This window comes from Phyllobates terribilis, unplaced genomic scaffold, assembly GCF_046119375.1.
Source record: "Phyllobates terribilis strain yellow unplaced genomic scaffold, ASM4611937v1 Scaffold_1__5_contigs__length_1240528914, whole genome shotgun sequence".
Classification (NCBI taxonomy): Eukaryota; Metazoa; Chordata; class Amphibia; order Anura; family Dendrobatidae; genus Phyllobates; species Phyllobates terribilis.
Genome location: NW_027362761.1, coordinates 172,053,131 through 172,078,810, shown reverse-complemented (window position 1 = coordinate 172,078,810; position 25,680 = coordinate 172,053,131). Strand labels below are relative to the sequence as shown.

Here is a 25,680-nt window from a genome sequence, read left to right as displayed (position 1 = left end):
CTCATGATTCTCATTTGGTCTGACATGCACTGTGAGCTGTGAGGTCTTATATAGACAGGTGTGTGCCTTTCCAAATCAAGTCCTATCAGTTTAATTAAACACAGCTGGACTCCAATGAAGGAGTAGAACCATCTCAAGGAGGATCACAAGGAAATGGACATCATGTGACTTAAATATGAGTGTCTGAGCAAAGGGTCTGAATACTTACGACCATGTGATATTTCAGTTTTTCTTTTTTAATAAATTTGCAAAAATGTCTACATTTCTGTTTATATTCAGTCAAGATGGGGTGCAGAGTGTACTTTAATGAGAAAAAAATGAACTTTTTAGAATTTACCAAATGGCTGCAATGAAACAAAGAGTGAAAAATTTAAAGGGGTCTGAATACTTTCCGTACCCACTGTATGTCTTCCAAAACTGTTGGGGTATGTGCCCACGATCCATTCCGTCAGCAATTTGGACGCAGCTCACCTGTGCATTGTCCAAACCGCTGCGTTGTACAGTAGAAGCAAAGTGGATGGGATTCATAGAAATCCCATGCCCACTGTGCTTCTATTAGCCGCCGCATAAACCCACCGGCGGCCGGCTTTAGGAGCCGCAGCATGTCTTTTTTACATGCATGGGGCTGCAAACACGTCCGTGTGTTCAAACAAACTGTGTGTCCATGTGACCCACATGTGGTTATGTCCGTTTTTTTTCTGGCAGCATGGACGTCAATACGTGCACACTGATGACATAAAGTGTGATATCTGTGTGCACCATTAGTGTGACATGTACCGGAATGGAGTGCAGAATAGAATTGAACCATTACCCCAATCGGGAAGAGCCGAGCAAAGCGCCAGAATTGGCTCATCTAATGGATGCATCAATTCTGGGGTGGGTGGGGGCTGGTATTTTTAAGCTGGGAAGGGTCCAAAACCGTGGACCTTCCCAGCCTGATAATATCAGCCCGCAGCTGTCTGCTTTACCTTTGCTGGTTATCAAAAAATGATGGGGGGGACCCCACGTTATCTTTTTTATTTATTTATTTATTAGCTTAATACAAGTACAGTAAACTACATGCACACGGCACTAATTATATATCTCACGGATACCTATCTATCTTTGCACATCTTTAACATCTAAATATCTGTTGTTTCTCTTCTGGTACTTGTCACACGGATGGTGTACACGGACTGTACACGAATGCCACACACGGACACAGGTAAGCACCGCTACTAGTTTTTCCAGTACCGGAAATATCAGGACGCATGAAATAGGCCTTAGAAAGTGATTACATTTAGGTTTTGACCTATCTAAAATCCATTAAAATGTTTACGGAATAGTAAATAAATGTTCTAAATAGATTGAAATGATATTTCCGTGAAATATGACTCTTCTGTTAGCGAACAGTTCTGCTCTTGTGAGACTGTCAAATATTTCCTATTAACTTAGTTACAGAGCTGTCATGACGGCGCAGGTACAGGCATGAGTGTAGACATTTCACACCCCTCCACCACATTAGTCGTGTTATATTTCACATGACAGTAAGACATTTGCTGCATGTGCTCCATATATTATGATGGCGGCACTAGTGAAAACCAACTTATTTTACCCAATGAGACTTTCATGAGGGTTGTGTGCTTTAAGCTTTGACTAAGACTGTCTCCATGACATACTCTTTTTATCAGCATTTTTTAAATACTTTTTAAAGATCGCCATATCTTTCAAGCATTTTTCACAATATTTTTTATTATTTTTAGTGACTTTTTTTTCCTGGCAACTTTCATGCCCTATAAATAAAAACCACGGATTAAATGTTATACCATATTTAGTAAAATGCCACTTATTCCAAAGGCTTCACAAACAGATGCAAACCAGGAACATTTGGTCTCAATAGTTTTGGTGCAAAAAAAAAAAACAGAAGCAAAATATCAAGTACATGTCAGAGAAAAAAAAACAGTATTTATGAATGGCAGCACGGTGGCTCAGTGGTTAGCACTGCAGTGCTGGGGTCCTGTGTATCCCACCAAGGACAACATCTGCAAGGAGTTTGTATGTTCTCCCCGTGTTTGTGTGGGTTTCCTCCAGGTGTTCCGGTTTCCTCCCACACTCCAATGACATACTGATAGGGAATGTAGATTGTGAGCACCAATGGGGACAGTGATGATGATAGCTGTAACGTGCTGCAGAATTATATAAGTGAGTAAAATAAATACATTGACTTCTTTAGTATATGGTGATTTTTTCATCATCTGATTTTGGATTCCTATCTCATGTGATGTGTATAACCCGACAGAAGAGTTCATGCTATGCAAAACTAATTTTTCATCTATGGGATTACAGGGAACGCAGCGTTCTATAACTTTGCTGGAAGGTTTTTTTTCCTTACTAAAGTGGAAAAACTGCATTCTGCAAGAAATTCTCAAACACCTCGCCTGGTATAGCACCCAAACCTAACTGATCCTTCAAAAATGTAGAAACCTGATACATGCAGACATATTAGATTTTATCTAAGCGGGGTGTCAGAATATTTGCATCTTTATCCAAATCTTGTAATGGATACAAAACAAGGAAAGGCACAAGTTTCCTCCCTTTAGGATCCATGCAAAGAAATCGCACCAAGCTGCCCTGTGTGAACATGACTTTAAAAGCTTTTTTTGGGGGGGATACCCACTTTATTTAATGTTATAATAGCGTGAGGGTCAACACCACAGCACCAGTACCAACCACAACTGTAAACACCTGTTTCTGCCAGCCCCATAGATATTGGCAAAAGTGGCAATGTGTGCATGTCTTTTTTGGAGGGGTGGTGCTTGGGACCCCTGTTTTAATGATTGTTGGGTGTTTGAGTGGTAGGGCCCTAGCATTAGGACATTTAACCTATCTTGATGGTAAGTAACAAATGTATTTCTGTGGATGATCCCAATCTTGGCGTTAGATGATAAATGTTTTTTTCATTGTGGGTCAACTCAATCTTGGTGGTGGGTGATAAATGTGATTTGTGGTTATACCCTATCCTGGTGGTAGGAGATAAATGGGCTTTATGATTCAACCCTGTAAGCTAGTAGGTAATAAATGTACAATAGATGTGGCTTAGCCCTTTCCTAGTGGTAGGTAATAAATGTACTTTGTAGGTCAACTGTATCCTGGTAGTATGTAATAAATGTCTTTTGTGAGTCAACACTAGCTTGGTGGTACGTGTTAAATGGCCTGGTGGGTCAGCCCTATCTTGGTGGTAGCTAATTAATGTAATTTGTGGGTCAGCCCTATCTTGGTGGTAGGTAATTAATGTAATTTTTGGGTCAGCCCTATCTTGGTGGTAGGTAATTAATGTAATTTGTGGGTCAGCCCTATCTTGGTGGTAGGTAATTAATGTATTTTGTGGGTCAGCCCTATCTTGGTGGTAGGTAATTAATGTAATTTGTGGGTCAGCCCTATCTTGGTGGTAGGTAATTAATGTAATTTGTGGGTCAGCCCTATCTTGGTGATAGGTAATTAATGTAATTTGTGGGTCAGCCCTATCTTGGTGGTAGGTAATTAATGTAATTTGTGGGTCAGCCCTATCTTGGTGGTAGGTAATTAATGTAATTTGTGGGTCAGCTTTATCCCGGCATTGAGGGATAAATGTCCGTTGTGGATAAACCATGTGGATAATGACAAATTGAATTAGCTTCTTAGAAACTTGAAGCAAGCTCTTATTTTGTCAGTTTGTTTAATTAATGGCACATTTATTGATGCATATTCATAAGTGACACTGACAACCAATATGGCTGAATGTCCTGTTTACAATTTTTAAATATTACATATTATTTCTTCTCTGAAATAAAGATTGCAATATTTTCTTAAGTAAGCCAGCAGATGGCACCAATACTTTATAGACTCATAGTAATGGATATGTTTTAATTTTGTTTTTAAAGTATGTCTGTTTTTTAAAGTCTCCAGTATTTTTTACTTCTTTCTTTTCATAGAATGCCTATCGTGTAATGGTATTTTTTAATACAGTACCTGCAACTTATTACTGTTTGGAGACAATTTAGCATTTGATTATTACTTATAGAGGGGCTGTCTGTTTTTCCATTAAATAACAATAGAGCTTTGCATTGTGTAGTACCTCAGTTATTCCTCCTTGAACTATATAATTGGTTGTTACCATTCCCTTTGCCACAGTACAGCACTGTCTGCACTGATGGGACAATACGAGTTTGTAGAAACCCAACCCCAACTGGTAACTCCCAGTTGTTAATCTATTCATCAGTTTTTATTAGTAATAATAGAGGAATATCCAAATTCTGAATTCTAAAGATGTTCGAAAACTGTGGCATAATGAAGAATTCATATATTTACTGAAACAGACATGACAAAAGAGAAGTCCTCATCCTCTTTAAACCATATACAGTATCTGATCATAAAATATGGGTAAATGTATTTTTTCGACCAATTCTCTCTGTCGAACATTAGATTGATGTTGACATAGTACCTCTACCACAATTGGCGAGGCCAGTACCTGGCATTGTCATGTTGAAAAACGGCTTCTGGGACACTTTTGAGAAGTTGCCGTACTTCTGGTTCTATGATGTTATACTGAGATTTTAGTATACCTTCAATGAAAACTGGATGGGTCCGGCTAAAGTACATTATGCCACTCCACTCCATAATCCCAGGAGTGTAAGAGAGACTCATTGCTCAAGAGGATATACCTCCATTCCAGCTTTCAATGCTGTCTCGCTCTCTTGCTCTGCACCATGATAGTCTTTGAGAGCTGTGGTGTCAGGTGAATAGAACATCTGTAGCTGGATGACTGACTCAGCCCAATGATGTGCAAATGCTTGACACCTTAGGCATAATAGGAATGAATCATGCAATCAGTAGTACGCCATTTCTCCAAAGTGTCGCAGGAGCCATTTTTCAGACTTGTCTCCCATGAAGCACATCGGGGGCATCATTGGTCTGAAGTTGCAAAATGAGCTACCAACAGTGGATATTGATGACTTATATGCCTAAGTGCATCAGGGTGACAAAACATTCCTCAGATAACCATTAATAACCTCAATGAAAGAAGCCAAGAAGTGTAAGTGCATGTATTCTGTGCATGGCGCTCATACTGTACTCTGAATAAATGGTGATGTTTGGAAAAGTTTGTTTTGTGAATTAAGAGCGAACCTCTATCATATTTTCTGGGATTGTTCCAAAATCAAAACCTTATGGGAAGATATTTCTGCTCTTTTGAAGAAAATAGTAAATTCTGAAATTTAATTTCCCTACCTATTTTAGATTTTTCCACAGTTTTTCTTCCTTAATTCCCTACCCACCCTCTTTAAGATTGTTCAAAAATCTCAACAAAAATAATTTGACAAAAAGTTTGTTTCCATATTTTCATCATTTGTGTGACGCTGAGTCTCTTCTCATGGACAAGCCATGAGTCGGGAAAGTCAAGGAGTCAGAGGTCAAAAGCCAGGAGGGTTTGTCATAAACAGAAGGAAGAGACAAAGGCTTAGTCAGGTAACTGTCCGAGGTTAAAATACCAGAAAGATAGCGGATCAGAACAAAGGGGTTAAACAGACGGATGCTCAGAATGAGGTCCAAGGTCAGGCAACGAAAGATCAACAAGCAAAACACAAGGCACAGAGAGACAAACCACACAAAGCTCAATGTATGTCTGGCAGAGGTCTGGGACTAAAGCCCCCGTCTCACATAGCGAGATCGCTAGCGAGATCGCTGCTGAGTCACGGTTTTGGTGACGCAACAGCGACCTCACCAGCGATGTCGTTATGTGTGACACTTTGCAGCAATCAGGCCCCTGCTGTGAGGTCGCTGATCGCTGCAAAGTGTCCTGGACCATTTTTTGGTCCTTGCCCTCCCGCTAGTCAGCACACATCGCTGTGTGTGACCAGCGGGACCAGCGATCAGGCTGGTAACCATGATAAACAGCGGGTTACTAGGGGCACACGCACACTTAGTAACCCGCTGTTTATCATGGTTACCACTCTGCTACGGTGAGCGGTAACCTCACGCTCACCGTAGCAGAGTGGTAGCCATGATAAACAGCGGGTTACTAAGTGCGCGTGTGCCCCTAGTAACCCGCTGTTTATCATGGTTACCAGCCTGCTCCTGCTTCAGCAGCAGGCTGGTAACCATGAGCAGGACATCGTGGAAAGATTCTTTCCACGATGTCGCTGCTCCCCTGATCGCTGGTGAGCCTGCCTGTTTGACAGCTCACCAGCGATCACTTAGCGATGCACCAGCGATATCGGCCAGGTCACATCGTTGTCGGGATCGCTGGTGCGTTGTTATGTGAGACGGTACCTTAACAGCCCAGTTAAGTAGCCGGGCAATCACCTGGGACAATGAACACCTGGAGACAGCCAGCACCTCCCAGTCTCAGATTAAACGGCTGAGCTGTCAATCAAAACACCGACAGCTCAGCACACCCCTGCACCAGACTGGACACTGAGCTGTTAATCAAAATACTGACAGCTTCTGCACGCCCCTGTACCAGATTGGATGGCTGAGCCGTCAGTAACTGCATCCCAGACAGACTGAGTGGTGGAATAGTGACAAGTTGAATATTATTAATATTTCTATCCCTCCTGTGATTTCCATAATTCCACAGCTTTTCCTTCTTAGTGTTGCAATTTCAATTCAGTCGATTTCAATACTGAATAAATTGAAATGTTTTTAAAATTTTGTTTCCATTTTTTATAATTTGCATATTATTACCGTATTTTTCGGACTATAAGACGCACTTTTTTCCTCCAAAATTTTGGAGGAAAATGGGGGGTGCGTCTTATAGTCCGAATGTTGTGGGGGGGGTGTATATATATGTGTTGTGTGGGGGGAACGGTATCGGTGGAGGAGCGGGGCACAGGAGGCAGCAGCCGCCCGCTGCAGCCTACACTGTCCCCGCTGCTAAAGAAAATGAATATTCACTGCTCCCCACGCCCATGGGGCTTGGGGAGCACTGAATATTCATGCTCCTTAATAGTAGCACACAGTGTAGCCGCGCTGCGGCTCCTACTGCTGCCGGAATCGCCTGTGCCCGCTGTTAAAGGGCATGAATATTCAACCTCTCTCCACGCCCATGGGCGTGGGGAGGGGGTGAATATTCATGCCCTTTAATAAGCGTGCACACGAGATAGCCGGCAGCAGCAGGAGCTGCAGCGCGGCTACACTGTGTGCCGGCTATGAAGGAGAGTGAAGTCACTGCTCCCCGCGCACACAGTCCCGGCGTGGGGAGCAGTGACTTCCGGTAGCTGATCTCTCCTTGTGAGCCGCGCATGGCAGTGACGTCATGCGCGGCTCACATGGAGACATCAGTGCGGGAAGACAGGTCGCAGCGCTGGAGGAGAGAGAAGAGAGGTAAGTAGGAGTGTTTATTTTTTTATGTGCAGCATGATGGGGATTAGGGGTGCCATGCATACTAGGATAAGGATGAGGGGGCCATACATACCAGGGTAAGGATAAGGGGGTGCCATGCATACGAGGATAGGGATTAGGGGTGCCATGCATACCAAGATAGGGATTAAGGGTGCCATGCATACCAGGCTAGGGATGAGGGGCCATGCATACCAGGACAGGGATGAGGGGTGCCATGCATACCAGGACAGGGATGAGGGGTGCCATGCATGCCAGGACAGGGATGAGGGAGCCATGCATACCCGGGTAAGGATGAGGGGTGCTATGCATACCAGGATAAGGATGAGGGGTGCCATGCATACCAGGATAAGGATGAGGGAGCCATGCATACCAGGATGGAGGGGTTCCATGCATACCAGGATGGGGATGGGGACCACGTATAAAAGGAAGGGGGGGGGCATATATACCAGGATGGGGGATATTGTCAGAACTGGGGGACATTACCCCTATACCAGTGTCAGCAGAAGACTCCCTCCCCCTTAAAAGTGCATCATGAACACATTTTTGGCTTAAAATTTTATTTTTATTTTCCTCCTCTAAAACCTAGGTGCTTCTTATGGTCCGGTGCGTCTTATAGTCCGAAAAATACGGTAACATGTTCATTGATCCTGTGATTTCCATAATTCCGCGTTTTTTCATTCGTGTCGTTGCAATTGAAATGTTGAAGAGAGGAATTCGGTATGACACATCTGCAGGTCACCATGTGCTGTCAAAATGCTACAAAGTAATCCTTTGCTGTGTGCTTTACCCATTTGTTTTAGGGATCATTGGGGTTCCAGTACCTTAAATGGTCCCATGTCTTTATGATGGCATGTTAGAAGTGCGCAGTAGTTACATACTTTAGACTTTGGAATACCTTATTGCAGTAGAGGTACTTTGTCATACTGGTACTGAAGCTGGCGTGGTCATAGGTGCTAGCCTGACATGCAGTGTCTCTGAACTTATCTCCCATCAAGCTCATCTGGGACGTCATTGGTTGCCAATTGCAAAGGGAGCTGCCAGCAGTAGATCTTGATGATTTGTGTTCCCAAGTACATTCAGCGTGGCAGAACATTCCTCAGAGAACGAGACTTTTCCTTTTTAGTGTTGCAATTTAAATGGTGAATAGTATATATAATTCCTCACAGAATATGTATATACATATAGATAAATATGTAAGTGCCAGAACCGAGTCCCCCGTAGGTTCTTGCCTTTACTTATTTCTTGCACAAACCAAGACAGGACATTTCTGTATCTGACCTGAGTACCATAAATGCCAATTATTACTCTAAATAACTACCATTGTGACATTGATGCCCAAATACAGGTCAGGGACAAACAGATGTTCCAGGCTGCTTACCTGAATATTCTTTCATTTAGCCTAATATTTCAGCTAACATGAAAAAGGATTGATATGCATTTTTTTGGATTTTTTTGTCATTCTATACTATCGTAATGTTGTACCTTTTTCAAGAATTCTAGAATCACAAATTCACTTATACTTATATTACTGATCCCCTTCAGTCATAATGCCGCCACAGTTGGGGTTTCCCACAGGTTTCTATGTCTTTGTCTTCAGTGATGATGTTTTGGGATGGACATGTCAACACTGCAGCCAATCACTGTCTGCAGCAATCATGTGTCAGTGTCAAAATGTCATCACTGGAGGCCAGGAAAGAGAGACAAATGGAGGACCCGGAAGCGACATAGGATTAGTAAGGTGAGCATTATTGAGTTTGGTGTGATACCATTTTAAGCTTTTGTTCAATATATTCAATAAACTGGAAAACCCACTTACATCTAAGTTAAATACATGATCTCATATGAAGGTGAAGTAGCCCCGTTATCATTGTAGCATGAAATGATGGTAGATCAGGAAAACACACAATGGCTTAGTGAATAATTACAAACTTATAAACCTTTACTTTGTGTTTTTTTTAAGGTATTCTTCAGCAGAAATCTGAAAAAATGTCACACTTCATAGCACTGGCACTGGGTTCTTACATCAACGAAGCCTCAGTACACCCGTCTCATCTGCCCTCCAGATAGTAAGTATAGCAGTTGTAATTCCCTTACTATGTATGATTGACAGTCTGACAGGTTTACATACAATAGGTAACTTAATAAATAGAACTTTTACACCAAGCCAAGCCGTAAATGAATATTACATGAAGTGTATCCTGGCATAATCTACCTGCATATAAATCCATAACTACCAAGGTTCAAGTATAGCGGGAGGCTCAGCAGCTAAACGACCATTTCCGATTGCTAGTAATTAGTGTTGAGCGAGTATGTTCTATTAACTCTTTCACTGAGTATGCTCAGGCCGAGTTCCAAGTATTTACAGCTGCTCGGTGATATGGTTAAATCGCTCCTGTGTGCATGATTTGCAACTGTTTGACAGCTTTATTACATGTGAGGAATGTCTATTTCTTACACATTCCTCACATGTAATAAAACTGTCAAGCAGTTGCAAATCATGCATACGGGAGCGATTCAACCATATCACTGAGCAGCTATAAATACTCGGAGCTCGGCCCGAGCATACTCGGACAGAACATACTCGCTCAACCCTACTAGTAATCATAGGTAATAATGAAGAGGAAGAGTGAACAAGAAGGAAAAACAATAGACAGTATAATATGTAGCTCTGAATGATTTCGGAAGTATCGGAAAAAACAAAGGGGACAATGCAGATCACAAAAAAAGTATCAATAGATAGTAAAAAAAACAACTAAATAAATAATAACAGTTAAAATGAAATAGTAATACCATGCCTGGATCTGCCCGCATGATTTTACTTGTCAGTGTTTGATGGTCTCTAACTCAATTCTGGGTATGCAGACTGCATCCTTTTTTATATTCTACCACAATCCATTGGGGGCTGCTGTATTGTACTGGGTATCTGCGATACTGCTATATTGCCTCGTCTCCTCCTCATAGATCTCAGTTGTGGTTTATATGCCCCGACCTTTGTTACCAGCCTTCGTGGTTACCTTAGATGTGCCCTTTTGTGATATAAATGTGCGCATAAGTTTGTTTCTGATATTTTGACCTGAAATTCTTACTAATTGTGGTAAAGCGACTTGCTCGGCTCTCCAGAGACAGACACAGGACACACGGTTTGGGTAAACTTTCCACGGGTTTATTGTGTGGCATAAACTCCAGCAGCGTTCCATAAAAAATAAACAATCCCTCTCGGGGTTAACAGGAAAACAAAAGATAAAGTATAACTGAGTCCTTTCGCCAGCGAGGCTTTGCCCACTCCAGGTAACACAGTGAAGTCTCAGCAACACCAGTCCTCTGGTGTTGCTCTCTGGCTTCAACCCAACACAGCCTGGAGACTTCACTCTCCAGACCACACACTACAGAGAGGAAAAATAGTGACTGAGCATTTAAACCTTGCTCAGCCACACCTTGAGTGACGGTAGTGTGAATGGCTTCCCACTCTCTTTGCCATTCACAAAAAACACACCCTTTAAGTGAGTTAACCCTCAGCATATAACATGCTGGCAGAAATTTTGTAGGTTTCAGTTCACACAGGCTAGCAACCTGAGTGACACATACCTCCCCTCGTATATCACACCAGTGACTCTGTCACATATTGCCCCCCTCTGCCCAAAGCCGGGGGTTTGGGCATCTTCCGATACCAGACAGGGAATTCTAGAAAGGGCATCAGCGTTCCTGTGTAACTTCCCGGGCCTATGCTCCATGTGAAAGTTAAAGTCCTGAAGACCTAGGAATCATTTAGTTACCCTGGCATTTTTACCCCTCTTTTCCCTCAACCATCTCAACAGGGCATGGTCTGACACCAGCTTAAACTTCCGGCCTAGTAGGTAATATCTTAGTGTCTCTACGGAACACTTTATGGCTAAACACTCTTTTTCTACTATTGCTTAGTTCTTGTCACAGGATGAAAGCTTCTGGCTCAGATAGAGAATGGGATGTTCCTCCCCATTTATCTCTTGAGAGAGTACGGCTCCTAGACCAACCTCTGAAGCGTCTGTCTGGACCACAAACTCTTTCTTAAAGTTTGGTGCGACCAGGACCGGCTGCTTACACAGTGCTAGTTTTAACTGTTGAAACGCAGTCTCTATTTCCTCCGTCCACTTCACTATGGTTGATCTGGTGCCTTTTAGGAGATCAGTAAGTGGTGCGGCCATCATGGCAAAATTTGGGATAAAGCGCCGGTAATATCCCACAATTCCCAGGAACGCTCTTACTTGCTTCTTGGAGAGGGGTTGCGGCCAGGTCTGGATTGCCTCCACTTTATTGACTTGCGGTTTTATTTCGCCTCTCCAGACGACATAAACCAAGTACTTGGCCTCCTCTTTTCTGACGGCACATTTTCTCGAATTTATAGTAAATCCCGCCTTCCTCAGTGCATCCAGAACGGCCTGTAATTTAGGTAGATGACCAGCCCAGTCTGGGCTAAAGACTACAATGTCGTCAAGGTAGGCTGCGGCATACTTCTTATGTGGGGCTAGGATCCAATCCATAGCCCTCTGTAAGGTGGCTAGGGCCCCCTGTAGTCCGAACGGCATCCGAGTGTATTGAAAGCACCCAACAGGTGTCGAGAAAGCCGTCTTCTCCTTGGTCGTCTGTGACATGGGGATCTGCCAATAGCCCTTCGTCAGGTCAAGGTTGGGGATCAGGTCCAAGCCTCTCAATGAGTTCATCGACGTGTCACACTTGGACACCTCATTCAGTCCGTGGTAGTCATTACAAAACCTCCACTCTCCGTTGTGTTTTTGTACGAGGATGATTAGGCTTGGCCACCCACTCTTTGACCCCTCTATCACACCGAGGTCTAACATCCTCTTCACCTCAGCCGAGATCACCTCCCGGCGTGCTTCCGGAATCCGGTACGGCTTCAGATTCACTCTTACATGTGGCTCTGTTAGCACGTCATGTTCTACCACCTGAGTATGCCCCGGCAACTCTGAGAACAGCTCCCGATTCCGCTGTAGTAGTTCTCGACACTGTTGCTTCTGGGCCGGCTATAGAGTCTCTGCTATAGTGACCTCTTCCACCTTGCCTCTGAAAGCGGCTCCCAGGCAAGGAGTTTCCACATGTTCCCGATCCTGCCACGGCTTGAGCAAGCTCACATGGCATACTTGGTGCGACTTTCCTCGGCCAGGCTGGTAGACTTTGTAATTAACGCGTCACTGATTTTCTCCACCACCTCGTACGGACCTTGCCATTTGGCCAGAAACTTGCTGTCGACTGTGGGGATTAGCACCAACACACGGTCCCCAGGCTAAAACTGCCTCAGCCTCGCCAATCGGTTATAGACCCTTTCCTGGGCTTCCTGCGCCTGGAGGAGGTGCGACTTCACGATCAGTATCATTTTTGCTATTCTTTCCTGCATCTGGGCGACATGTTCAATTATGCTCCGGTGTGGAGTAACCTCGGCTTCCCAGGTTTCCTTAGAGATATCCAGAAGCCCTCGCGGATGTCGTCCATACAGCAGCTCAAATGGAGAAAAGCCGGTAGAGGCTTGTGGAGCCTCCCTTACTGAGAAGAGCAGGAACTGCAGCAGGTAGTCCCAGTCACGTCCATCCTTCTCTACGACTTTCTTGAGCATCGCTTTCAGGGTCTTATTAAAGCGCTCTTCTAAGCCGTCTGTCTGCGGATGTTAAACAGAGGTTCGCAGCGGAGTAATCTGGAGGACCTTGCACAGCTCCTTCATTACTTTGCTCATGAACGGGGTCCCTTGATCCGTTAGGATTTCCTTCGACAGACCGGTCCTGACAAATATATGGGCCAGTTCCCTGGCTATGCATTTTCTCGAAGAATTCCTGAGTGGTACCGCTTCTGGATACCAGGTCACATAGTCCATGATCACCAGAATGTATTGGTGGCCTCGGACAGATTTAACTAAGGGCCCTACTAGGTCCATAGCAATCCTCTCAAAGGTGACCTCTATCACTGGCAGTGGAACTAATGGACTATGGAAGTGGGAAGAGGGAGCGGTTATTTGGAAGGTGGGGCAGAACCTGCAATAGTTCAGAATTTCTCGGTAACACCCTGGCCAATAAAACCTTGTTAATATCCTCTCCTGAGTTTTCTCAACCCCTAGGTGTCCCCCCAGAACATGTAAATGGGCCATATCTAGCACCCTCCTTCTGTATGGCCCCGGCATTAGCAGCTGTTCCACTATATCACCGCCCCTTAGTTTGGCCACCATATATAACAACTGCCCCTGAACTGCTAAATGGGGAAACTGGTGTCAGCCCCACGGCTCTTGAGCAACCCCATTATATACAGTAACCTGGTCAAACGCCCCCTTTAAGGTCAAGTCCCGAACTTGAGCAGTCCCAAAGTTCTCTCCGGACACATCTAACTCAGGGAGATCGGCCTCCTTGGTCACCGTCTCGCCCTCATTGCCGGCAAGGATGCACAGTGGGAACTCATCCTCTTGAGACTTCATTGGGGGTTCTTCTCCAGGGACCTGGCTTTTGCCCACGCTACTTAGTCCTGTACCCTTTCCTCACAAGTCCCAAAACAAAGAAAAATCACGGCCCAGTATGACGGGATGTATGAGGTCCTTAACCACCCCAACCTCGTGGGACTGGGCAGCACAGTCTGTTCCCACTGTCACTGTGGCCACCGGGTAGTCCTTGGCGTCCCCATGGATGCACCGAACGCCCACAATTTTGGAAGGGGCCAACTGGTGGGGAAGGGTAGCTCTGATTAAGGTCACCAGACTCCCAGAATCTAACAATCCAAGCACCTTTACTCCATTAATGGACACGGTACACGCCTGCGGCCCCTCGCCGGGTCGACAGTCCACACTGCAGGCTGGATAAGCATAATAGGAACACCGTCTGCCGAGGCTGCAGTCCATGGGCTCAGGTGACATATTACACCGGGCGGCTATGTGTCCAGGGTTGTTACACATCCAACAGACTATATCCTTAACAACAGTCCTTCTGGCACCTTCAGTGGAAGTGGGACGCCCCCCAGTGGTGGCTCTAAACCCCTTCCGTGGTGAACCCGCCCACTTTTGGGTATCCCAGTATGGGGAAGTGACTATATTCAGTTTCCCAAGGGATTTCTCAACCACCTGGTACCTCTCTATCAGGCCAATGAAGTCATCTGCGTTCTGGGGGATTGCCCTGGGCAACCCAAGTCTGCACCGACTTGGGAAGGGAGTGCATGAATCTATCAATCACCAACTGCTCGACCATCTGGGCCGGAGTAGAGGACTTTGGATGCAACCACTTCTGAATGAGATGCAGTAGGTCAAAATCTGTGAGCGAGGTTGTTTGTCGCCGGCATACGCCCAGTGGTGGGCTCTTTGGGCGCTCACCACCATATTTACTCCTAGGCGTGCCAAGATCTCTGTCTTTAGTTTGGCATGTTCTTTGGCATCCTGCAGTGCCAAGTCATAATATGCCTTTTGGGGTTCACCTGACAAATATGGCGCCAGAACCTCTGCCCACTGTTCCTCCCTACTCTGGAACTCTCTACCCCAACGTATCAGACTCTCGCCTACCATGGAAACCTTCAAAAGGAACCTGAAGACCCACCTCTTCCGACAAGCCTACAACCTGCAGTAACCACCGCTCTACCATACCGCTGCACGACCAGCTCTACCCTCACCTACTGTATCCTCACCTATCCCTCGTAGATTGTGAGCCCTCGCGGGCAGGGTCCTCACTCCTCCTGTACCAGTCGCCGTCACATTGTGTTCAAGATTATTGTTATTGTAATTGTTCTTGTATTATACCCCTTTTTCACATGTAAAGCGCCATGGAATAAATGGCGCTATAATAATAAATAATAATAATAATGATGTATAGTGTGACTTGGGATGTGCTTTAAAGGTGTTAGTAATACTGTTAGTGTGTATAGTTTGACCGCAGGGACAGTTAGAATTAATGGTTAGGACAAGTCCAGAATGGGAGTGGCTGATTTGCAGGGAAAGTGACAATTTCCTGTCAGAGAGGCAGATAGGGCCTGAAGTGCATAGCGGGTGGACCTAAAGATCCAAGGTGAGCAGTGCTGCATTCTGGGGTTTCCCTAAGTGAGAGGAGACCGAAGTAAAGAGATAGCATCCGGAGCAGCAGTGACAAAGACAGAGTGACAAGTCCTGGGAGAGGACACCTAGGAGAAAGGCCCAGAGTTTACAGCTCGCCAAGTAACTGGCCTAGAAAGGACTGAGTACGAGAGACTAATAGATTGTCTCGGGCGGGAGTTCCAGAGCGTAAGAGAGCTTGAAGCTATGTTCGGCCATACTGACACCCTAAGGGAAAAGAAGATGCGGAACTGTAGGGCGAGCAAATTACTCTTGTTAAGCAGGACTGTAAAGGTAAAGCTAGGTTGTGGTGAAGTAGTGAGAAAACAGTGGATACAGAGGAGCAATAGAGAGAGAAAAGAGGAAAGGAAAACAATAGAGAAACAAAGGAAGGAAACTGTGGAAAATGCTTTGAGTTGTAAATGAAACGTTCATGAGACTAGGTTCCCGCTGTCTCATGTATATATTCCCCACCAAGTTCCCATTCAGTAAAAGGTTTATTATCAAATGGTGGTCTCCCTCATTGAACTGTGCAACACCTGGTCCTGGCAAACCAGCAATATCACTTACATGCGGCCTGCATGGGCGTAGCGCCCTCACAGCACAAGTCCACACATCCAGTCAGGACCCTCACTTCCATGTAGCGTGCCGAGGTATAACAGACGAGTGCCTCGCCCACTGCTACCGCTCCATGCCAGGTTACACTACAATTTATTCTAATAGCATTATTTTCTTACTGACACTTTCAGGGTTAAGTAGTACATCACTTATGTCAATAAAACTCAAGATATAGTGTATCACAATTGGTGCTTCAAGTTCAGCATACAGAATTATACCACGCTGCATGCCATCCTTTAGGAATTTTAAGCAGATGTTCATTATAAAGACAGCTTTGTCAAACTCATAACTCTGAAACAAATGTTTCTATAATGGGCAGATTTTCTTCTACAGTATGTCCTGGTCCTTACATGACATTTCAACTTTGGAGAATCTGGTGACGATTCATTAATGTGTTTATGCCAGAATTGTGACGTAAAAAAAAGAGTCGCAATATTTTTGCCCAATGGCATTTGCCATTTACAGGCCAGTCCCAGCCAGCTAAGCCAACATTGGCATGGTATAGGGGGTCTATGCCTACCTGTCAAATCACGATAAGTTATGCCATTTTGGTGTCGTAGCCTACTCCAGAAATGTAGAACATTCTTGGAGGCAGCAATGTCTGTCTTAATGAATCAGCCACTTTATGTTTTCTTAGGCTGGAACCACACTTCTGCAATTCATGGTCCATGTGCGGACTGCTATGTCCAGAGGAGCCGCAGGTCTCCTGAACCAGACTCAACAGCCTCATATACAGTCATATGAAAAAGTTTGGGCACCCCTATTAATCTTAAGCTTAATGTTTTATAAAAATTGGTGTTTTTGCAACAGCTATTTCAGTTTGATATATGTAATAACTGTTGGACACAGTAATGTTTCTGCCTTGAAATGAGGTTTATTGTACTAACAGAAAATGTGCAATCTGCATTCAAACAAAATTTGAAAGGTGCATAAGTATGGGCACCCTTATCATTTTCTTGTTTTAAATACTCCTACCTACTTTTTACTGACTTACTAAAGCACTTTTTTTGGTTTTGTAACCTCATGGAGCTTTGAACTTTATAGCCAGGTGTATGCAATCATGAGAAAAGCTACTTAAAGTGGCCACTTGCAAGTTGTTCTCCTGTTTGAATCTCCTCTGAAGAGTGGCATCATGTGCTCCTCAAAACAACTGTCAAATGATCTGAAAACAAAGATTATTCAACATAGTTGTTCAGGGGAAGCATACAAAAAGCTGTCTCAGAGATTTAACCTGTCAGTTTCCACTGTGAGGAACATAGTAAGGAAATGGAAGAACACAGGGACAGTTCTTGTTAAGGCCAGAAGTGGCAGGCCAAGAAAAACATCAGAAAGGCAGAGAAGAAGAATGGTGAGATCAGTCAAGGACAATCCTCAGACCACCTCCAGAGAGCTGCAGCATCAACTTGCTGCAGATGGTGTCACTGTGCATCGGTCAACTATACAAGGCACTTTGCACAAGGAGAAGCTGTATGGGAGAGTGATGCGAAAGAAGCCGTTTCTGCAAGCACGCCACAAACAGAGTTGGCTGAGGTATGCAAAAGCACATTTGGAGAAGCCAATTTCTTTTTGGAAGAAGGTCCTGTGGACTGATGAAATCAAGATTGAGTTATTTGGTCATACAAAAAGGCGTTATGCATGGTAGCAAAAAAACACAGCATTCCAAGAAAAACACTTGCTACCCACAGTAAAATTTGGTGGAGGTTCCATCATGCTTTGGGGCTGTGTGGTCAATGCTGGCACTAGGAATCTTGTTAAAGTTGAGGGACGCATGGATTCCACTCAGTATCAGCAGATTCTTGACAATAGTGTTCAAGAATCAGTGATAAATATGAAGTTACAAAGTGGATGGATCTTTCAGCAAGACAATGATCCAAAACACCGCTCCAAATCTACTCAGGCATTCATGCAGAGGAACAACTACAATGTTCTGGAATGGCCATCCCAGTCCCCAGACCTGAATATCATTGAACATCTGTGGGATCATTTGAAGAGGGCTGTCCATGCTCGGCGACCATCAAACTTAACTGAACTGGAATTGTTTTGTAAAGAGGAATGGTCAAAAATACCTTCATCCAGGATCCAGGAACTCATTAAAAGCTACAGGAAGCGACTAGAGGCTGTTATTTTTGCAAAAGGAGGATCTACTAACTATTAATGTCACTTTTCTGGTGAGGTGCCCATACTTATGCACCTGTCAAATTTTGTTTGAATGCAGATTGCACATTTTCTGTTAGTACAATGAACCTCATTTCAAGGCAGAAACATTACTGTATCCAACAGTTATTACATATATCAAACTGAAATAGCTGTTGCAAAAACACCAATTTTTATAGAACATTAAGCTTAAGATTAATAGGGGTGCCCAAACTTTTTCATATGACTGTATAGTGAAGAAGCGTGGGAGTGGTAAAGGGACAGTTGCCCCAGGTATCAAATTATTTGGGGACACAAAATTTCACCCCTACCACCATCAAATGTTCCAGGAGGAGCCGCAAAAAACACCCCTTCTTAGAGTGCCATATGGGCATAGTGTGTACTGCCATATGGCCAACCAACTGTAAAGTATCCAGGGGCTGTTTTATTATTTCATACGCTGCCTTCTGATGTTCTGCAGAGTGCAGCAGTCAAGAAGAATTTGTCTTTGGCTGCTGCGCTCTGCATAGGCAGTGACCAATATGTCAAACCTCTCAGTATAATCAAATGAGCTTGGCATCTCAGTCACTGCCTGTGCAGATTTTTGATAAACTCATCTCGACTGCTGCACTCTGCATAGGCAGAGAGAGGCTGAGCAAGGCAGTGTTGAATAATGTCATGGGCTGCACTGTGCTTCCCCACAGCTCAAGCTCGCAGTTCATGCTAGACAGGCAAGGAGTTTACAGGAACTGGAGGCTTTTTGCCAAGAAGAATGGGCAGCTTTACCATCTGAGAAAATAAAGAACCTCATCCACAATTACCACAAAAGACTTCAAGCTGTCATTGATGTTAGAGGGGCAATACACGATAATAAGAACTGGGGTATATGAACTTTTGATTAGGGTCATTTGGATGGTTTTGGTTGTCATTAAGATTTAAAAAGAGAAAACACAGTAGTTTGACAATAAATGGCTTCACCCAACCAATAACCATGAGTGGAGAAAAAGTTTTTTGTTATCATTCATATTCTCTGAAACAAACAAGGCCAAGAAAGGAAAAATTCTGCTGGGGTATGTAAACGTTTGAGCACAACTGTATGTCTGTGAAGCTGTTGATTTTGGATCAGGAGAATGTCACTGTCCTTACATGGACTATTTTTGTGGACATGTGTAACCAGCCTTATAAAAAGCAAAACCATCCCCGTTTTAATTTGAAAATGACACATTAGCAGTTTTAATACATAAACAATCTGTATAGTAATAAAGTTTTTAGTTTATGATTTTTCTATTTTGATAGGTCATCAGGCTATATTTTAAAGGTGAAAAAACATAGGGGGGGAGAAAAGGAAATATTCAGCTTACCCTTTTGGGGCACTGATACTCAGTTATCACTGGCAGTTCCATTGACAGCTCCATTGACAATGAATGGAGTGGTGTGAGGCATCAGCTGCAACTGCTCTATCCTGACTTGGTCTCCAATGCTGAGACTTCCAACAATCTGAAGGGTATTACCTATTCATAGGTGATAACGTAAATGTTGAAAATACCTCTTTAAAGGGATATTCCCATTTTAAAGTGCTGTTCCCATCTTCCCAGAAGGATATTGTCAGAGCTTGTAAGAACAAACACTTTTGCAATTTACTGCTTATTAACATTTGCAGCTGTTTTTGAGATATAAACACTTTTCTTTTGTGTACAGCTTGTTGCCTAGGAGACCGACCATTGCTGCTTTCTAGCTTGTAAGGACTGCAGAAGTTGAGATAACAACGTTCTCCATCAATCCTGGGCAGCTTCAAAACAGTGCTTACAAGCACAAGCTGAACAGAAAAGAGCTTGTAAGCACTGTGTAAGTTCTGCTGTCCAGCAACAGTGGTCGATCTCAAGACAACAAGCTCTAATCAAATGTAATGTATTAATATCTCGAGCGGTTGAAAATTGTAATAAGTAGTAAATAGCAAAATTGCTTGTATTTACAGGCTGTATCTGACAATATCCATCTATGGAATGGGAATAACCCTTTAAGGGAATGGGTGTAGTTTAATTTACTTTAATTAATTATGACATGTTTGTAAAACAGAAATACTGTGTTTGCCCTTTCTTTTAAATGTAATAGCTACTTATGTTTTGTTTTTCAAAACTTTTTGGGAGGGCGGACATCCATTCCCTTTGTGCATTGAATACATGTATAGTATAGCATGGTGTGTTCTTGATGGAAGGAATGTCTCTCATATTCTAAGGTTGGGGTGTCAAACTCAAAACACACACAGGACCAAAATGAAAAATTTGGACAAAGCCGTGGACCAACTAGTATACAGGATTATGGACCCCACATAGTCCTCCATACAAAATGATGGGCCCCACATAGTCCTCCAAACAGTATAATGACCCTACATAGCTTTCCATACAGTATAATTGGCCCCTCATAGTCCTGCATACAGTATAATGGGTCCCACATTGTCCTCCATACAGTATAATGGCCCACATAGTCCTCCATACAGTATAATGGGCCCCACACAGTCCTCCATACTGCATAATGGGCCTCACATAGTCCTGCATACAGAATAATGGGCCCCACATAGTCCTCCATACAGAATAATGGCCCCACATAGTCCTCCATACAGTATAATGGGCCCCACATAGTCCTCCATACTGCATAATGGGCCTCACATAGTCCTGCATACAGTATAATGAGTCCCACATTGTCCTCCATACAGTATAATGGCCCCACATAGGGGTGGTGATTCAGGTGTCCCACGCCAAATATAATCACTCTGCGGGCCAGATTTGGCCTATGGGCCAGAGTTTCACACGTGTTCTAAGCTCTCAAATATCGATTTGTTTCCCCTATTAATATAGAAGAACTGAATACTACGGGTGTTTGGATAAAAAGGATAATGTATGGCTGAAAAGGCCAAGGCGAGATTTGCACCGTATTTTGCACCATGCTCAGCACAGAGCTGCATACATCTGGGGCATACAAAGACTGCGTACATGGTAGAATTGCCTAGATTTAATATAAAGGCATAGAAACTCCAAATCCGGCCTGCCATCTTCTGTATGTCAGGGAGCTTATGACGCTCTACCTTTAGAGTTAAGAAGATGTAGACACTTCCTTCTTCAGAAGCTGCAGTGGCGAGCTGGTTTCCTTTCTCTGCTCGCTTGTGGTAGATTTTAAATATGAGTCAAACCATTAGTGTTTGCACCATAGTCGTCTGATCAGTTTCCTCACTCAGCCATTTTGAAGGACACCTGGCGTGAGTCTGTATGCCGATGAGCCGCTTCTCGGAGAGGTATGTCGACATATCGGCCAGTTAATAAGGCTGCTTTACACAATCGTCTTAGTTGCAGATGTGTTCCCACAAGGGACGTTCTCTTTCCGTCCATCACTGAGCGTGACGCGGACTTCAGAATAAATTCACGCGTTTTCTGTGTGCTTCCTGTAATTAGTTTCAGATTGATGTTCCCTGTTCGTTCCGTCATCAGAAGTCTGTTTTCTTTACCATGTTAAGCTTTGCATTGCTTTATGCATATGTACATGTATTTGGGCTCTGACAAAACTCCCATTAGGAGTTATCTAACTGTCTTCTCTGGTGTCAACAGCTAAAAGAAAGTGACATCAACTCACGTTTCTAAAAAAAATTAGAAGAATGGCAATTTTAGACTTTTTATGCTGTGTTCACCCTTCAGCATGTGCATTGGGAACATCAAAAGAGCACATCAAATGTATTTTAGACCCTTCCCACCCACTAAAAGTCAAAGGAGTTTTGGCCTTTGTCAATGGTGATATACCTTTTGATTAGTGTATTTTGGGACATTTAACAAAAATAGCAAAAATTGGGAGCATATAAGCGACATGTTATTTATTATATGTCTGTGCGGTGGCACGTTAGAGTTTTTCATCAGAGATACACATTGGAAAATCCTCCTGATGTATACCTTGGACAGAAGGCCTGAATGCAATGTGAACAGAGATGTGTTACGGTACAATTCTTCTCTCTTTCCGCAGCCTCCGTTTTACGACGCTGTGGATCCAGTAGATTTTGAAAACTATCTAATGACACATATCAACAGCCACAGTCATGAGCTTCTTCAAGATCTTGGTGATTTCCCTGAAGATGATCTGGACCTTGTAGCTAAACCCAAAGACTGTAGAACACTTCAGCCTTCTCTACCTGAAGATGGGTATGTATGTGGGAGACCAGTGGTGGAATGACCATTTACAGTAGGGCAATGTCCACATGAAAAATTGCTTAGATAGTTGCATTTTGTCATCACTTTGGTATTCATACTGGAAGTGTATGAAGAATGAAGAAGTGGCCTTTACATTTCACCCTTGTCAGTAGGGAATGTTCCTTCATAATCTTCGGCTGGGTACACACCGCGCTCAGCAGTGGTTTGATGGCTTCTGTCCAAAGCTGATATGTGAATCCCTGAAAAACGGAATTCAGATGAGCCATTCATTGCAATAAAACTTCAAATTGTGGCCATTTGTGCTTCTTTGTGGGGGTTTCTGTCTTTTAACAGAGGCACAGTTGACCAGTGACCACCATCTTGTACCTGTCTGAAAAGATGGACACAACCGCAAAGGAGCACAAACCCCATACATGAAATTGATTAGTTTCTCCTTTAGGCCAAGTTCATACGACCATATTTTTGGTCTTCCGTGAAAAAATTGACAGCAATCAGACCAAGGTTAATCAATTTGGCTGTTCAGACGAGCGTTTCTTTTCCGGACCGAAGCTGCACGTGAAAAATATTGCAGCATGCACTAGTTTCTTGTGTGTGTCGGATGAGTCTCGGATGAGTCTCGCCCATTCAAAACTATGGGTGCGCCAAAAAAAATCAATTACATACAGATCAATAAGATCCGATTTGTATGCATACATTGCAATTCTCTAACATATGAAACTGTATTTGGTCTTCTAAAGTATTTATAGCTGCTGATGTATAAAAATGGAGGCCATACGGATGCCACATGGAAGACAAATGAGATTAAAGTCACGTGGTTTTAGTGGATGAAACTAGGACGATTTTTCATACGCTCATGTGAATTTAGCCTCAAAGTGTGTTGCTCCGTAGCTTACTAACAAGAAGTATGATAACAACAAAATATTTATTTATTCATGAATACATTTCCAGGAGGAATAGCAAAGTAACAGCACAAAAAACAGAGAAAAGATGCTCCAGATTTATTATTTTATGAGAAATTAAAATGTACAGTGGGTACGGAAAGTATTCAGACCCCTTTAAATTTTTCACTCTTTGTTTCATTGCAGCCATTTGGTAAATTCTAAAAAGTTCAGGTCCAAAGCACTCTGGAAGAGGTTTTCATCCAGGATATCTCTGTACTTGGCCGCATTCATGTTTCCTTCAATTGCAACCAGTCATTCTGTCCCTGCAGCTGAAAAACACCCCCATAGCATGATGCTGCCACCACCATGTTTCACTGTTGGGATTGTATTGGGCAGGTGATGAGCAGTGCCTGGTTTTCTCCACATATACCGTTTAGAATTATCACCAAAAAGTTCTATCTTTGTCTCATCAGACCAGAGAATCTTATTTCTCATAGTCTGGGAGTCCTTCATGTGTTTTTGGGCAAACTCTATGTGGGCTTTCATATGTCTTGCACTGAGGAGAAGCTTCCGTCGGGCCACTTGAAATGGAAATGGACAGCATGTGACTTAAATATGAGTGTCTGAGCAAAGGGTCTGAATTCTTATGACCATGTGATATTTCAGTTTTTCTTTTTTAATAAATTTGCAAAAAATTCTACATTTCTGTTTTTTTCAGTCAGTGTGTTGCGCAGAGTGTACTTTAATGAAAAAAAAAAAACTTTATAGAATTTACCAAATGGCTGCATTGAAACAAAGAGTGAAAAATTTAAAGGGGTCTGAATACTTTCCGTACCCACTGTATACTTAAAGGGGTATTCCCATCTCTAAGATCCTATCCCAAATTGTAGTAGGTGTGAAAATAATAATATTAGAAATACCTCCAATTTTAAATGTAGTATAGTTCATCTGATTAGCTATGTTGTTTACCGTATGTGCAGGGCATTGCAGTAGCTTAGGTATCCATTGTTATGAACACTTATATAGTGACAGTTAGTCGTAACTATGGATACCTAAGCTACTGCAATGACCTGCATGAGGTAAGCGACATACCTTATCAGAAGAACTATACTACATTTCTAATTGGAGGTATATGCTAATATTATTACATCTTCTATATATTGGGATAGGACTTGGAAATAGGAATACCTCTTCATGTTAAATTAAAATATCATTAAAATTTGACAACTTTGCCACCATCTGCTATGCATGTACAATGCATGTCTGGTGGACCTAAGCCCACTCCATAACAAGACAGCTAGCTTCATTTGCTGCATTTTAACCCCTTAGATGCCACTGTCAGTTGCTGACAGTGGCATTTAAGAGACACAATCAGGGTGGTGTTCTGATTGGGGCACCCATAGGACACGGTCACAGGGTGCCGATGGGTTGACATGGCACCTGGAGGCCTACTGAAGACCACATAGCTATCATCCTTGTGCTCCCATGAAGCCCATTATGTCTATATGCTGTAATTCTGTAGTATTACAGCAGTAATTGCAGTTCTTTGTGATGAAATACAGCAATATTGCAGTGTAGAGAACAAGCAATTGTTTGATTGCCCGTTCAAGTTCCCAAGGAAGACTAAATGAAGTTAAAAAGGTTTTTTTTTTTTCCTGCTTTTCAGTACATTATATGGTAAAACGAACGGTGTCATTCAAAACTACAACTTGTTCCACAAAAAGAACAAGCTGTCATAGGGCTATGTGGACAGAAAAATAATGAAAAGTTATGGCTCTTGAAAGAAGGAGAGGGGAAAAAAAAGCAAAAAAATCTAGCAAGATTGGCTGCTGCAGGAAAGGGTTAAAGAAGTTTTCTTAAGAAATTTATAGAGTATCTAAGATCAGCTGTGAATTACTGATCAGTCTGACCACTAGAACAAAGTGGAGGTGGAATCGGGAAAGCTTAGAGCTTCAGAGCTCTGCTGAGCCGAGTCTAAGGGCGCAGTCAGACGGCCGTAAAACATAGACGGCGATCACATCGCAATGCTCGGACTGGCCTGCGGCTCTCCTGACCCAAACGTGGTAGCTGCGTAGAAATACATGCTGTTACTCTCGGGTCAGGAGAGCAGACGGCCAGTCCGAGCATTGCGATGTGATCATCTGTGTTATACGCCATCTGACTGCGCCCTAAGGGCTCCACTTATCATTTTATATATGTTCCATGTCTGTGTTATACGCCATCTCACTGCGCCCTAAGGGCTCCGCTTATCATTTTATATATGTTCCATGTCTGTGTTATACGCCGTCTGACTGTTCCCTAAGGGCTCCGCTTATCATTTTATATATGTTCCATGTGTGTGTTATACACCATCTGACTGTTCCCTAAGGGCTCCGCTTATCATTTTATATATGTTCCATGTCTGTGTTATACGCCATCTGACTGCGCCCTAAGGGCTCCGCTTATCATTTTATATATGTTC

At 43.2% G+C, this 25,680-nt stretch overlaps 1 protein-coding gene across 2 annotated transcripts in view; it reads left to right on the top strand.

The window, feature by feature from the left end:
* The window catches only part of DOCK8 (dedicator of cytokinesis 8), a 271,022-nt gene that overhangs the window by 10,436 nt on the left and 234,906 nt on the right, over positions 1-25,680 (top strand). Inside the window, exons 2-3 of one of the 2 annotated variants that reach the window (XM_073669505.1) lie at positions 9,317-9,422; positions 22,154-22,329. In XM_073669505.1, the coding sequence (XP_073525606.1) occupies positions 22,202-22,329 (128 nt within the window). In that variant the 5' untranslated portion in view covers positions 9,317-9,422; positions 22,154-22,201. Of the gene's footprint in view, positions 1-9,316; positions 9,423-21,308; positions 21,438-22,153; positions 22,330-25,680 lie in introns of those variants that run through there. The other variant, XM_073669522.1, reaches the window with a different exon arrangement.